We start from the raw sequence: 15,546 nt of genomic DNA, 5'->3' as shown, positions 1-15,546 counted from the left end.
GAGTAGCGTCCCAATGGCCTTATTTTTGTCGGAGGAGCGAGGAGCGAGGAGCGATAATGGAGGAGCTATAATCGAGGAACAACCAGACCATCCTCCGATGAAATCCTCAGACACTCGCCCCGCCCCCTTACTGTGTATCGCTCACTGATTGGACGATGCAGTGCATGCACTGATGTGATGCTTCTTGACATGAGAGCAGTTTCCCAGCGAAGTGAAGAAAATACATGAACCTCACGGGAGTCACTCCTCAGTTTATACCGTGTTTTGTTTCAATTAATGTATAATTTAGTTACAAGTATATCTGATATGTCTGAACAACAAAGTGGTCAAAAATCATTGTATTCATTTTTTGGAAACATTTTCATGATCGCTTTTTTCGTTTTACATTTTCATTTATTATCATTTCCATTCGGTCAGTCATTAAGTGCTATTTAAAATGTTAATTTGCTACATATCCAAACAAACAAACAAAGTGTGCAATCCAATGAATGTTAATCTAACTGGGTTTTGATATATAACATATCTCTTTTTCTTCTCTCAATTATTTTATTTATTTTGTGCACTCTAATCAATATTAATCAAACTATTGTTCGTTTTGTGGTGACCACTTATTTAACTACTGGTCCAGAATTCAAACTGGGAACTACAGTTGCGGCTATTGTACCCGCACGGACATTTTATGTGTTGCCTATATATGGTGTGTGCCCTCTTGGCTCTTCCTCTTGTCGACCCGGGCTGCGACCCAACAACATGTCCTATTCTGCTCTCTATTAAAGTCCCCTTTTCACATCTCCATTGCACCGCCTCCGACTCCATGTCCTCGGCACTACACTGGTGACCCCGATACGTCTTGGGAAGTTTCCTGGACGGAGCCGAACACGGCAAAAGGAACTCGTTTTCCTTTCTCGAGATGCCGGGGTTTGATCGGAGACGTCCGTGGCTGCCACCGGCACGCGGACTGAGGCTCGGTGCGCACTCCGCAGAAGGCTGGGGACGTTGCTCGCCGTTCCCGCATCGGCTTTCTATACAACGGGGGGACGATGCACGACCTGCTGGGTCGACCAGCAACCCCATTGCTACCTCGTGGGTTTGTTCTTCGGGGCGTGCGGCTGCACATCCCGGCTGCTGACCACGTGGGGCTAACGACGGCTAGCAGCCACCCATGGCTGCCAGCTAGCGGCTAACCACGTGGGGCTAACGACGGCTAGCAGCTACCCATGGCTGCTAGCTAGCGGCTAACGGCTATTGCTAACGGCTAATGCTAACGGCTAGTGCTGACGGCTAGTGCTAACGGCTATTGCTAACAGCTATTGCTAACGGCTAGTGCTAACGGCTAGTGCTAACGGCTAATGCTAACGGCTGATGCTAACGGCTAGTGCTAACGGCTAGTGCTAACGGCTAGTGCTAACGGCTGTCGGCCCTTTTGAGTTTTCTGGTGCCGGAGAGGAGGTTCGACCAGCCGGGGGCTTGTGTGGTGACCACGTATTTAACTACTGGTTCATAATTCAAACTGGGAACTACAGTTGCGGCTATTGTTCCCGCACGGACATTTTATGTGTTGCCTATATATGGTGTGTGCCCTCTTGGCTCTTCCTCTTGTCGACCCAGGCTGTGACCCGACAACATGTTCTATTCTGCTCTCTATTAAAGTCCCCTTTTCACATCTCCATTGCACCGCCTCCGACTCCATGTCCTCGGCACTACAGTTTATACATTTTAAGAATGGCGTTGATGATACAAATGTTTGTGTAAGTAAATGTGTAGGCTACTAACAGAGGCGGGGGTGTGTGTCGAAATAACGGGGACAGAGCTGGCTACTGTCAGACGATCAGCTGTGCAGCGTCATCACAAACGGACGTCGCTTCACGTGACGCTCCGGAGGAAAGGACGTCCCATTGCTCTTAAAACTAATTTCCCTGCTTCTCGTGGTTTCCTTGCGTCCCTCCATACTTCCCTGGTGGGAGGGACTAGTCACAGGGAAACTACGCATGTGAGGAACGCAAGGAATCCATTTAACCGAAGTGAGAAAGGCCCCATGTACATTTCCTTGAGTCCTGCACTGAAGCACCATTTCACAGTATCACTTCACAACATCTTACAGGTAAATATTTAACTTTTTCACTCAACTACATCTTAATACATTTAGTTACTAGTTACTTTGCAAATCTTAATCTATTACATTATCAAGTGACTTTACTTATAGCACATGTCAGAGAGAAAGTTCCTTAACACACAATACAAAAATACAATGCATTTAAAAAAAAGAAAAGACAATTGGAAACAATTGCAAAAACAACTCTTAACTAATGAGGTATGCTTCTATGTCAAATAATTTCCCAATTAATTAAGAATAAAGTATATCAAATTTAATCTAATCTGATTATGTAATGGATCATAATAGTACATTTACTTTTTTCTTTAAGTATACTGATGCTACTATTTTCATTATCTTATCTAAGATCATCTTAAAATGCAGGACTTTTACCCGTATTAAGGTGTTTCTATAATGATGTATTGCTATGCGAAAGGAAACCTATCTTAAAACTAGCCATACTAAATGTACTAGGAAGTGAGACAGCGGACATATTTCGGGCAGTTATGGAATTTATTGGTGTCAAAGAGGAAGGGACAATAAGTGCATGAATATTAGTCAGACAGGGAATAATGCAGAAGTTACAGCTAAAAAAAAGCACTAAAGAAAGACTCATTTGAACACTGAAACATAATTTCTCAGACAGCATTTCTCTAAACTGCTCTCGGGCTTGTTAAAGAAAGGCTCATTGGCACCATGGCAGAGCTCAGTTTCAACAAGGATCACGGCTATCTGGAGGGTCTGGTCCGCGGAATGAAGGCTGGGATCCTGACTGACACCGACTATCACAATCTGGCCCAGTGTGACACACTTGATGGTAAGCATGTTGGTGTTGGGGAAGCTAATTTACAGGCATTGGATGAGGTAGAACTGTATACATCCAGATGGGAACAGCATAGGAAAATTCAAAGTAGAGTACATACTATTATATGTAAACAAGTGAAAAAATATAATTTGATACAAATAAGGCAATTAAAGTAAAAATTCTTAGAGCAAAAAAAAACTGTAGATGTTCCAAATAATATTGATATGACTGTTGTTCTTAGTGTCAGATTTTTCAGAAAAATGGGGAGGACTTGCATAGTTTGACGGCCACTGGTAAAAAATACCTTTTCAACAGCTTTGACAATTAAAAACGACTTTACTACAGCAAAGCGGAGACATCTAGTTTGGCTAGCAAAAGCTACTTGGAATAAGTAGTGCAAGCTACTTTGAGCATTTCTTGATCAGACTGACAATATTTATTTTTGTGAATCAAAATTATTAACGTAATATAACGTAAAAAAGTAAAATGTCTCTCAACTGAGTTATTTTAGGGTGCACACTTGAATGCTGGTCCTACATAAACAACATAAGAAATATACTATCTTAGACCATTTGACAGACTTGAGTAATGGTCTAAAAAAAGGAAACATGCCAGTTGTCTGCTATCAGAGGGTAATTTAATGCAGTGTAACTGACAGGGATCATCTTTTCTAACCTGGACCCAGTTTTTCAAAACAGTAATCTGATTTTCTTACAAGGTAATAGGCATTCCTTTCTGGGAGACACATTGGCTACAGGGCAAGTCAGTGTGGATGAAGACAAATGACTTGTTAGTGTTGAGCTCAAGACTGTGTACAGTATATTTTCAGGAATGTTTATTCTCCCACTCACCAGTTCTGTAAGTTTGTGGATCTTGGAAATGTTTTGAGATAGTTCTCCTAACAGACCCAATGCAGTTTCTTTTTCACCATATGTGTCCGCCATCCGCTGAAATCCGTTTAACAAATTGGTCAAAAGTCAGGGAGTGCTATGTGTGAATTACATACTGTATAAACTTCCTGTTTTTCTTTTGTAAATGCAAACTCCCAGGAAGCCGTTGTGGAAAAACACTGATTTGAGCTCAAGTTAAGCTATGAGGACGATAAATGTTGTACAAAATGTTCTTTTCTTTCCCCAGACATGAAGCTGCATCTGCAGAGCACAGATTATGGTAAGATGCTGTCTTCGTCTGAGGAGGACCTGACTGTGTCTCTGGTGGACAGCAAGCTGAGGGAGAACCTGGTGACTGAATTCAGCTGCCTTCGCTCCAACGCCCTGCCTCCATTATCCACCTTCCTTGACTATATAACGTACGATAATGTAATTCATTAAGAATTATACAAAGATCACAAGACATAGTTCCTGTTTTAATCTCTCCATATATCTTGCTTTCTACAAGTCCCAAATCCAATCCATTTAAATGTTTAATTTCACAAATCTTTGTGTGCTACAAGATTCAAATGCTGTGTCTCAATTCACGTACTTCTTTACCTAGCTAAGCTATTTTAAGTGTGACCCAAAATTCAGGTACCGGGATGATTTTTCGTAACATTCAAACAGTTGAGTGTGAAACGCTGGAGACTTCACGCACTCAATGATAACCACTTTGGTAACTTGACGGAAGTTGTGTGACCTGCCAAGATTGCAGTTGCTCTGGTGAACACAGCATTATACAATTAAAAAATATACTTTATATTATTTTTACTATTTAATAAACATAGCAGTAGTGTTGTTGTAAAGAAGCAACTGTTCATTTAATAGTGAACGGTCGTTGCTAGCTAGCTAGCAACAACCAGGCATTCGCTAGGTAAAGAAGTACGTGAATTGAGAGATACGACGGGTTTCCAACTTGCTAGCTCGCTCGTTAGCTAGCAAATGTGGACATTTCAACCATCAGCCGTCGTCTTAAAAATGTGCACTGCTTCACAAAATGTGTATTCAAATTGAGTCAAAGCAATGTATAGGTAAACATTTTCTTAAAATTTAAAATAGTTCAATATGCCTTAAGTAAAAGGGATGTAATATAAAATGCCATGCACACAAATAAAGTAACATCTATTTACTCTGTGTTGCCATAGCTACAGCTACATGATCGACAATGTGGTGATGCTGATCACAGGTGCCCTGAAACAGAGAGATGTGGCAGAGGTTCTCCCACGTTGTCACCCACTAGGAGCTTTTGATCAGATGGCAGCAGTGGGCATCGCTCGCACCCCGACTGAGCTCTACACGGCCATCCTGGTGGACACACCACTGGGTAAGGTCATTCAATCATTTGTGTTTAACTATAACTCCTGAAGATGGTAACTACTGTATAGATAAACTCTCAAATAAGATTTAACACCTGAGATGATTTTATATCTCCAGTGTTAAAGTGAAAATTGAATTGTTTTATAATGGGGAGGAAACATTTTCAAAAACTGAAGTTTGATGAATAGGGACCCTTTCTGGTTGGAGATCAAATAAAATATTAAAATATATCATTGTTTAACACCTAAAAGTGGGAGTGGAATCATCTGTGTTTATATACTGTATAAAATATGTGATTGTGGAGAAGGTAGGAGACTCATTGACTATAGGCGCAAACGGTACATAAGTTAACTTTTCAATGCGCTAAACAATTAGGTAAAGTTCAGGCAGTGACAATACTGTAGCTCTCGAAGCGTCTTTATATTTTCTCTGTTCTCCATTCTTTTTCACTCTGAATTTAATCCAAATTTCAATCAAGACTTGCCAAAAGAAGAAAAACATTCTCCCTCTACTCTTGGTACCTTGACCTTATGTTCCCTTAGCCAATGTTCCCTTATCCTGTGTTCACTTGGCCTTAAGTTCCCTCACCCAACGTAACCTCTACTCTTTCTACATCATCCAGTGTTCACTCACCCAGTGTTCAGTTTTTCCCTTAGTCTATGTTCCCTCAACCGGGGTTCCCTCTGGCCCATGGTTCCTCAGCCTATATGTTCCCTCACGCGACGTTCTCTTAGCCTATGTTCCCTCTCCAATTCTTTTCTCAGTCTGTTTCCTGCCCCTGTGTTCCCCTGTCAAATGTTCCCTCAGCCTATTGTCCCTTGCCCAATGTTCCTTGAACATATTTATCCAAATTCCCATAAGGCGATGTTCCCTCACTCAATGTTCCTTTAGCCTATTGAGGTTTTCCAAACACATGAAGTGGCTTGGCTCAAATCTGTTTGACGACACATGGATTTGCATTTTCACTTCAACAGGACTACTCACTTAAAAGTGTGTCCTGATCCTCGGGAACTCGGGATCTAAGTAGTGGCTGTATAAATGGTGGATAAACTCATTTATATCCCTATTAGTTTTAACAATAAAAGTCCCCCTTTATTTGTTATGCTTACTCTTCCTCCCGGCAGTATTAATAGTCTGGTTTTTATTGAAGAATAGCCATTTACAAAGCTTCACTTTGGAGCCAAATATAAATAACTGAAAGCTGACCACATAGACTTTATAAAACGTATGTCTCTCTTGTGTCGCACATGAGATCAAGGCACGGTCGCACAACAGCTTGGTGGGAGAGGGAGAATTAGTTTGTATTCTGTAGGTTGGTTTGGCCCAACTCTGGAGATAGTAAAACTATGCAAAACAGCGACGCCCAGCTTGACTGGCAATCAAAATGGTCAACGAACAGTATTTGTTCGGGAGAGGGACGGCTTCAGGAAAGTCTTGGTTGGATTTTACCCTGTGTTTTTATCCACCTTCTCCAAAAAGTTGAGAAGTGAGGTTATATAAGGGACCATCATTAGTCTCTTTAAGTTGAGGAACATTCTTTTGGATTGTTTTTTAATGTTGCATTGAGTGAATTATAGGGACATAGGTCTGAGAAAACATTGGCAAGCAACACAGCTAATAATATATTATGACTTTTTCCGTTTTTGACTGTCAGGCTTACTGCTCCCTCAACCGTCAACACCATCCATCCATCATCAAGACAATTTTCTATTGGTCAACCGGTCAAAGTTCACAAACACGGATATTCCATCGGAATTGAATCATTTCACGGCCAATTTGGTCTTTAAGCTGCTCGAACAGACATTGAGTTATGCTAGAGACTAATGATACCACTGTGTTGTTGTGTAAAAGCTCAGTTTTTCCAGGAAGCTGTATCCGATACCAACCTGGATGAAATGGAAGCTGAAATTCTCAGAAGCAAGCTGTTTAAGGTGACTACAGGGTAAAATTATACTATAAAGCGGTAATGTGTGTGTCTGTGTGTTCATATAAATTCTGGACTGTTGAGTTTTAGGACAATGTGCTTACCCTCTTCCTTTGGGGTCAGGGTTTTATGTTACAGACACTTAAAGACTTTTTTAAAGATATGATGAATATGTGTTTCTTTAAAGGCATATTTAGAGTCTTTCCACTCCTTCTGCAAGAGCCTTGGTGGAGCCACAAGAGATACAATGTGTCCTGTCCTGGAGGTACTGTGAATAGACTTTATACATATTTTGACGTAGACCGTCCTTTTCATGCTAGGAATCATTCAAGTAGGTCTTAAGTCCCATATTTCTTATTATGGTCATCTCACTTAAATGTAGTCAAATAACATACAGAGCTGTCTGACCAGAACTGATAATACCAATATTTGAGGAGTTATCTTTAGATAAAAAGCTAATTGCTGCTGCACAGAATTAATACATGAAGGGAAAGGGCTCCAAATTGGAGTAGTACAGTGATGACGTAAAATTGTAGCTAACCGGAAGGGGCATCATATGATAAACAAAATCACATTTGGCAGGATATTCTCCACAAATGAACACCTCTTTGTGATTGTGGAAAGATATTCGGCAGTAGTAAAAAGCTATAAACAAACTACTGTCACATGAGTAGTGTATTTAATGTCGCAGAACAAAACGTGAAAATATAAGCTTGTGAGTCTTATTTGCAGCCTTTAACCAAAAACATGTTTACATTTTTTTTGACTATGAGACGATGGGAACCAGAAGTGGTAAAGAACATGCTCCATGCCAAAAATGCTAACAAATGTTACGCGTTGTAGGACTCTTTCCTGCATCACTCAGTGGCAGCAGGGTGGCCACATCTATGTTTCCTTGTTCTTTAGTCATTGTCAATCCTCATGATCAAACTTCATTTAAATCTTAGAATTGTTAGACATCAGCTCCCTGTCTCCAGCATCCTCTTTGTGTTTTCTAGCATATTACTCGTAGAATTTCCTTCACAATTTCTTCAAGTTTTTACTACGTAAGATTTCTTTTTGCTAAAAATGCTGTGTATGTGCTTCAGTTTGAGGCAGACAGGCGTGCGTTCATCATCACAGTGAACTCCTTCGGGACGGATCTCAGCGGAGCAGACAGGAGTGTGTTGTATCCATCTTGTGGCAAACTTTACCCTGAAGGACTGCAACTGCTGGCCAGCGCAGAGGACCATGAGCAGGTCAAAGCTGTGGCAGACTGCTACCCAGTGAGTCCAAACACATTGCCCGCTGTGTTATGACTGCACTTAATCAAAGTCGTAAACAAGGTTAACATGAACCCTAACCTCCTTGCAGGGCTACAAGATCATTTGTGATGACCCTGAGCCAGAATCAGGATGCAAGACTCTGGAAGACAGATTCTTTGAACAAGAGGTAATATCATTTGAAGGTTCTTCAGACTTTAGTTTCCCATGAGGATGTGCAATCTAGCTGTTGAAGTTTGGGACCAATCACAACATTTCACACAAAATGTACCTTGAAAGTACTCACAGGAGGATTGTGGCCACATGTGAAAATAACATCACAATGAGTTTACAGCCCTCATTGTGGTGGTAGTAATCATCTTCCGTAGAAGGCAGTTTGTTTACATTATTTTCACTGACGATATGTTGGTGAACATTTTGGGATAACTATATCTATCTATCTATTTGTGTTGTAAGTGCCTTTCTGTGTCTGTTAGAACTCTCATTATCTACCTTTTCCCAGGTGAAGTTGAACACACTTGCTTTCCTGCAACAGTTCCACTTTGGAGTATTTTACTCCTACATCAAACTGAAGGAGCAGGAGAGTCGTAACATTGTCTGGATCGCAGAATGTGTCACACAGCGACAGAAGTCCAAGATACACAACTACATACCTATCTTCAAATAAATTAACGGAGCGTGATTGGTACATTTTGGGGTGTTTTTCTTCTTCAACATGTCTTCTTTTAGGCTCGTGAAAGAAAACATCCAAAATCAACATGTGGGTGTTTATTTGAGTAACTTTGTTTATTTATGTATGTAGATTTCTCCTAAATTCACCAAAATCTAGAATTAGATAATCCCTTATTCGCATTTTTAACGAAAACATCAACAGCAAAAAAACGGTAATTCAAAAAAATGTGGATTAATTTAATCAACTGGTGAAGTTTCATTTAGATTTTCTTAATTTTTTTATGTTTACCCTCTTCTCTATAAGTTCTGTCTTTAATAAACAATCGTAAGATAGCATACAACAGGTAATGCACTTTATCAAAAACATTTGTTGATGTCTTCATAGTCCAAGTTTGCTTGTTAGGATCAGTTACTTTGGGGTAAAATAGTTATATAATATAAAAAATGAGGCCTTGTGATTAATAATAAACTTGCTGTAGTCAGTATGTTCACATTCATGTTCCTGGCCCAATATCTGGATGTCTAAATAGTGAGGTATAACAATGTGTAAATATACAATTAAGAACAAAATGCAATACAAAATATAAGTAATGTAGCACAAACAGTGGTATAAAAGTATAAATGTGTCAGTTTTAGCAGCTAACAGATATCACAAATCCGCCATGTTCACTCTTCATCAGCGCGTCCGGTCAGGCTTTCACTAAATAAAAAAACAGAAACATATCAGGGCAGTTCAGAATCACAGACTTTATAACATGGTGTGAGTCTAACCAGTCACGTCCTTGGTTGTGTAATGGCCTGACTTACAGCAGTGGACTGGGACCTCCAGAGGTATGTAGTTCTGCCGGCAGAGATGAACAAAAGCAGATGCTAATCTACAGGGTGCTCTCCAGGAGCTCAGTTTACACACCGACCAGAACCGACTGGGATCCACCTGACAACAAAAACACTTTGTAAACATGGAGCTCAGAAACAATCACATACAGGTGATGCTCAATGCAAAGCCCTTATATAAGATTATTATTGTAGATCAGGGGGATTCAAAGTCACGGACTGTAGGCCTCTTGCAATGTTTGGAAAAAATTGTGCCTTCACCCTGTCTTACTTTTGCTCAATTCCAGGATGCCTTTGGGATTATGATAAGGTTATTTGAACCCTGAGGCACTCAACAATTTAACCAACATATCCTTATATTGCCGTTTGACATAACACAGACTACACTAAATACATAATAGATGACATGCTAAGACTTTTATCAGTTTGGGATTCTGGGAAAGTATGAAAAACTTCTCTCTGAACGATCACTCAAAAATAAAGCACGCACATTTAGGCTATACTATGCGATCTTATTTTGCTATTATAATGACTAATTTGACATTTCAAATGAATATTTCCCCCTTTTTTCCCCCTTGCTTAGAAACTCCTTCTATGGGTTAGGCAGGTGTAAACGCGTAACACTGGTCAGAAACCCATGCAAAAGAAGAAACATCTCAGATCAGATCAGAGTCCTGCACGGGTCTGATTTTCAAGACCCGCTCCCGCCCCGCACCCGCGATGTGAAATACCGAACCCGCCCCGCTACCCGCACATATTGCCAATTAGTTCCGCAACCCGACCCGACCCGCCGGCACAAGATCCGCAACCCGACCTGAACCCGCATATATATAAGCAGTGAAAACGTGCAATTATTAACACACGCAGTTGCATATTTGGCTCAAAAAGCCTCGGATGTTGGTTATTTTCTGCATCTAGGATGACACCAAAAGCCTCCCAGACGTTGGATTTCGCTCTTGAGGAAGAGTTATTGAAAATGCTGTATTCTCCGCTAGAGAGTCTCACCTCAGCCATTCAGAATGTGGCGCGCTCAGCAGCAGATAGATGCGCTGCAGAGGTTATGAATATGCTCGGTCCCGCGGGGGAGAGGTCTGAGGATTTAAACATTAAACTAAATTATTATTATTTAAATATATTTATTATGCAACACCCGCAACCCGACCCGCATCATCTTTGTTTTACCCAGAACCGAACCCGGAAAAAAGCGTTTGAAAAAATAGCACCCGCAAATCACCTTTTTTGCGGGTCACCCGTCGGGTACCCGCGGATACCCGACCCGATGCAGGACTCTGGATCAGATATGCAGCGTTTGTTGAGCGCTTGTTGACAGTGACAGTTGGCTAGTTTAATAATCCCTGAATGTCAACAAGAGTTCTTGTCCCAGCTGTGTGCGTCACTTTCTAGTATCCCCGTTTCCATTTTGTTTTTGCAGCTTTTTCATTTATGCAACACTTTGAAGAGTTCTTGGTGAATGTTTTGTAAATACTGCGCATGTGTTGTGAAGTTGGTGACAATGTGTTTTTCATTTGCATGTGTTTTAGCATATTTGTGTTTTAACATTTGCATAGTTTATGAAGCTGCAGCGCGTTTGTCCTAATGGAAATGTTTTGGGCCGTTGTAGCGCGGTTGCACTTGTCGGCCACCCTAGATTTGAGATTGAAGGCATACTCTTAGGCTTTTTTTCTGTTGAATTTATACTGTGTGGAAAATATAAATAAATAAATAAAATAAGTAAGTAAAATATATATTTTACTAGTAAATGTATTTTGAACTAACTACATGTATGCACAAAACGAGTAAATAAATAAAAAGTTTAAATATATATATATACTGTATGTTTTTTTCACTTTGCTGAGCCTCCACTGAAATTGCGTGAAGCTCCCTTGGGAAGCTGGTCTCACAATTTGCTTTAGATAAACATATGTATATTTGGTTTTCATTACTTCTGGCAGGACTAAGAAATTAAATGCACTCATTGACACACGTTTTTTAGCTTCATCTACCCTATGAGTGGAGTTCAGTACAGATGGATCATGTTTGTTCTGACACATTAACATTGCTCATCATGTCCGGCTAATTATTTTATCTTATCTTTGTCATGAAACCATAGGCATCAGTTAGGTCTGCCAGGTAGGCGCTGTGCCAGACACATGTTTTTAAATTGTGTAACATCCACATACATCCTCACAAGACGATGATAAGGCTCATTAATAACATACCGCTGGGTAAGAATTATTCACTCACACGAGCGTGTTTGCACTCACCACCCTGAAACAGGAGCTCAGCGGGGAATCAGGAGAGGAGAACAAAGAGTCACAGCTGGGAGGGCCAGTGGCTGCTTGAGGGAGGTGCTCTGTTACACCTGGATCTTTAATACAATCCAGATTCATCTGAAAAAAACAGACAAAATAAATACTTTCTTGAAGGGTTGTGTCTATTGTATATAATTGAAGTGTCTCACTTGTCCAACCTGCCAACTATGGAAGAACTCCTCCAAATGTTCAGCCTGAGAACCATCAAGCAAAGGAAAATCGTTCCCGGCTTCATTGTCATTCGTTCCCAACAGACCAGTGGACACACCTATGTAGAAGAAAACATGTTGTTCCCAATAATGAGGATCAGTAGGATATTTAACCTCAGGACTCACGTCAAATCTTTCGTTTTAGACCTACCATGCAACCATCCATCGAGAGTGAAGCTGCACAGCTCAAGCAACAGGTCACATGACACTGACGCCCCATTCTGATTGGACATCTGCACAATGTTTGACCCTCTTCTGACAGTTACTCCATTGTCACTGTGAAATGTGCGCGTAACATCGTGGTTGCAATTGGCCTTCACCTAGGACACAAACATGTATTTTATTTATTTTTAAAGGCACGTTGAAAGAAGTCCGTCTGCTGCAGTTTTCATTTTGTTCTCTGACTAAACACAGTCCACTCTTCTAATTATTTGGAGTCCCCAAAATTAACACGTACCTGTCCATTGTGCTGAATGGTGACGGTGCTGTTATTCATTTCTATGAGAAGGAAGTCTGTATTGCGCAGCAGTGTGAATGAAGGCTCAGCACTGACGTCTTGAGCAAGGAGCAGTGCACAGGAGGGGGGGAGCTCATACAGATGACCATCAAATGTCACCACAAACTGATCCGCCACCAACAGAGCTTGGTCTGAAAGAGAAAAACAGAAAGAGAGAGACATCATTAGAATTACAAGAATAAAGGAAATATTTCATCTACAAAATCTCATTTACCCAGTTGTATGCTCACGATCTAAAACACATGCATTTTCATTGAGACATTACTATTTAATTGTCGCAATGAAGTGGAAGTGGTCATATAATGGAAAACTCAAAGGGACATTGTTTGGGGTAAAGTATTTCTCTAAGTCCCAAAGTTGCATTGCGTTTCTTACTGAAAAATGTGTCTTACGTTTAAACGGGCTGTCTATCATCTTCCTTTTGAGACGGTAAAGTTCAGCTGTGGGCCTGACTGTGGCGAGGGTCTGCAGGGGTCTCAGGAGCCACTCCTCCAGAAGGATTTCTACCAGTCCAGCCTCGGACACCCTGGACCAGGGGAGAGGTGGCAGCGGCACTGACACAACCACCGAACACTCACTGGAAAAAGAAAAAAAAGGCAACTAGGTTAAAAATATCTTACTGGAATCATTTTCTTATTAACTTACATATTTTTTATTAAGATTTTGGAATGTAACAGCAAATACACAACTATGAAGTTTGAGTTTATATACATTTTCACTACAGTGAGGGACACAGAGGGGACACAATTGTATGTATACAAGACATGAAAAAGTGGATTTTGCATAATAAGTGCCCTTTAACTACTTCATGACAGAATATTGGAGATAAAGCCGCACATGAAAATCATGAAATCTGTCAACCCTTAGCTCATCCACCTGTCATTCAGAGGACATTCCAACCTGGTCTTTAAAACCTGTATTTTAGGCAGGTGGTCAGAATATTTTATCATTATTAACTGCTCCCTGTCTTTTGCCACTTTTTACCCCTTCTTGAAGAAACCATGGTTAGATTTATCTGTTTTTACACATTTTAGGCCTATCTCCAAGCTTTTGTTTTCATCCAAGATTTAGGAATACAAATGTCTTCACACAGTTGATTTTTTTATGTTTAACAAAAATCTTACCATTGAAAAAATGTAATCTGGTTTTCAAGCTTGACACGACACATGGTTTTGAAATGACTTACTGCTTGTATCTTTGTCATTCGTGGAGCCTCTCGTGATCCTTACTTTTGTGGGTGCCCCCCAGGGCTCTATACTGGTTCCTCTTGCCACTAACTTGCTATCCCTCGGACAAACCATGCCAAGTATAGACCTTAAATGATATGCAACTGTATGTCCCTTGGAACCTGACACAACTAATGTTTCCTATATTATGTCTTTGCTCAATGATAATAACAATAGGACATCCTAAAATGTTGCAATTTCAAAAAAGAGGCCCGCAACCTGGTAGTTATTTTCAACTCAAGTCCTTATTTTCTTCTGCAGAGTAAGGAAAGGCCTTCATGCTTTTATCTCCTCCAGAGTTAACTAACGCAGTGCTTTGTATTGTGCTATCAGCAGGCAAAACATCTAAGAAATACAAGGCAGAGAAACTCAATAACCTCTATCTTTTCGTAAATGTCACTTTTATCTTTTAAACCATTTCTTAAAGACAGAGTATTCAATTTCACTTTTTTTATATAGTTTTATATCTTTCTTTCATTATTATTAAAACTTAAGGAAGAATATGTCCCTCCACTGACCTCTGTTCATAACTGAATGAAATGAATATTTAAATAAAAATGTGTTTCATGGAGCTTTTCTATATGTTCGTGTGAGACATGTGCAGTACCTGGGGGAGAATTTGTAGGCAGAGGCCAGGCGTTTCCTGACCCCAGACAGAGCCATCGCCAGCCTGGTCTCCACCCAGTGGTTGGCATGCTTTCCTGCCTGGTTCACAGAACACCATCAGTCATCGTTCCATTTTACAAGTCTATCATCATATGACAGGGCAGGGAGGAGGGGGCAGCGGATATGGCTTGGGTAAATGTCCAATTGGCTTCTTGTTGTCACGGTAACCAGGGCTATGCTTAGTTCAAGGTTGTTCTACACAAATATGAGTGCGAGTGTGTGTGAGTGTGAGTGTGAGTGTGTAAAGTAAAGTAAAGTAAAATGAACATTGTTCTACTCTATATTTTATGTATACCATTTTTTTTTTACATAACTTGAGAGGATTTCGCATCACTACAAATAGATTATGATGGTATAAAACAAAGTATCCCAGTTTATGAAAACCAGTTCAAGAGCTCTTTCAGGTTTTTGAAACTTGGATATTTAGATGCAGACAACATAAACAAGTTACCCTACTGTAACCCTAAACCTAACTCGGATTGTAGTTCTTAAATGTCAACACATTATTTTAGTCAGCGAAATAGAATTTACCAGGGCTGTCAATTTTAACGAGTTGTTCAAATATTTCCTGTAATTCCAACATAGATGTTTACTATGAATCGCATGGAAGTGCAAAGACAAACAAAACGGAGAAGTCGGCACGAGCTACATGTATCTGCAGACTGGAGACCACTGGACATCGGTGAGCAATGGAACACCTCATCCAACACAAATGGCAACTGCACTTGTTGTCTTTAGGTGTGGTTAGTACAGAGGTAAGGCGCTTTGCTGAACCATG

The 15,546-nt window shown here is 40.4% G+C and overlaps 2 protein-coding genes across 11 annotated transcripts in view; one reads left to right on the top strand and one right to left on the bottom strand.

Annotated features, from left to right (window-relative positions):
• Positions 1-627: 627 nt before the first annotated feature.
• LOC307017977 (V-type proton ATPase subunit d 1-like) lies at positions 628-8,999 on the top strand (the record flags this gene model as incomplete). 4 transcript variants are annotated; one of them, XM_079647983.1, is made up of 9 exons in its annotated part: positions 628-2,101; positions 2,735-2,909; positions 4,035-4,206; positions 4,975-5,153; positions 6,998-7,077; positions 7,258-7,335; positions 8,159-8,335; positions 8,424-8,501; positions 8,789-8,998. In XM_079647983.1, the coding sequence occupies exons 2-9, from the start codon at positions 2,789-2,791 to the stop codon at positions 8,921-8,923; spliced, it is 1,020 nt and encodes a 339-aa protein (XP_079504109.1). In that variant the 5' UTR covers positions 628-2,101; positions 2,735-2,788. The 4 variants fall into 4 exon arrangements, with proteins under 4 accessions (XP_079504109.1, XP_079504108.1, XP_079504107.1 ...); XM_079647982.1 differs by having other exon boundaries at positions 633-2,101; positions 2,776-2,909; positions 8,835-8,999; XM_079647981.1 differs by having other exon boundaries at positions 633-2,101; positions 2,772-2,909; positions 8,835-8,999.
• A 100-nt stretch (positions 9,000-9,099) lies between these two features.
• Positions 9,100-15,546, bottom strand: part of LOC307017967 (uncharacterized protein) — a 91,819-nt gene continuing 85,372 nt past the window's right edge. For 3 of the 7 annotated variants that reach the window (XM_079647957.1, XM_079647958.1, XM_079647961.1), the window contains 7 exons: positions 14,710-14,807; positions 13,269-13,453; positions 12,817-13,007; positions 12,511-12,679; positions 12,309-12,418; positions 12,103-12,228; positions 9,100-9,938 (listed from right to left, as the gene is read on the bottom strand). In XM_079647957.1, coding sequence (XP_079504083.1) covers positions 9,771-9,938; positions 12,103-12,228; positions 12,309-12,418; positions 12,511-12,679; positions 12,817-13,007; positions 13,269-13,453; positions 14,710-14,807 — 1,047 coding nt within the window. In that variant the 3' untranslated portion in view covers positions 9,100-9,770. Of the gene's footprint in view, positions 9,939-12,082; positions 12,229-12,308; positions 12,419-12,510; positions 12,680-12,816; positions 13,008-13,268; positions 13,454-14,709; positions 14,808-15,546 lie in introns of those variants that run through there. The other 4 variants (XR_013802316.1, XM_079647959.1, XM_079647960.1 and 1 more) reach the window with 4 other exon arrangements.

The sequence above is a fragment of the Notothenia rossii genome (assembly GCF_949606895.1).
Source record: "Notothenia rossii genome assembly, chromosome: 9".
Taxonomy (NCBI): Eukaryota; Metazoa; Chordata; class Actinopteri; order Perciformes; family Nototheniidae; genus Notothenia; species Notothenia rossii.
Note: the sequence above shows the minus strand (reverse complement) of the source record. Positions and strands in the feature narration are given on the sequence as shown.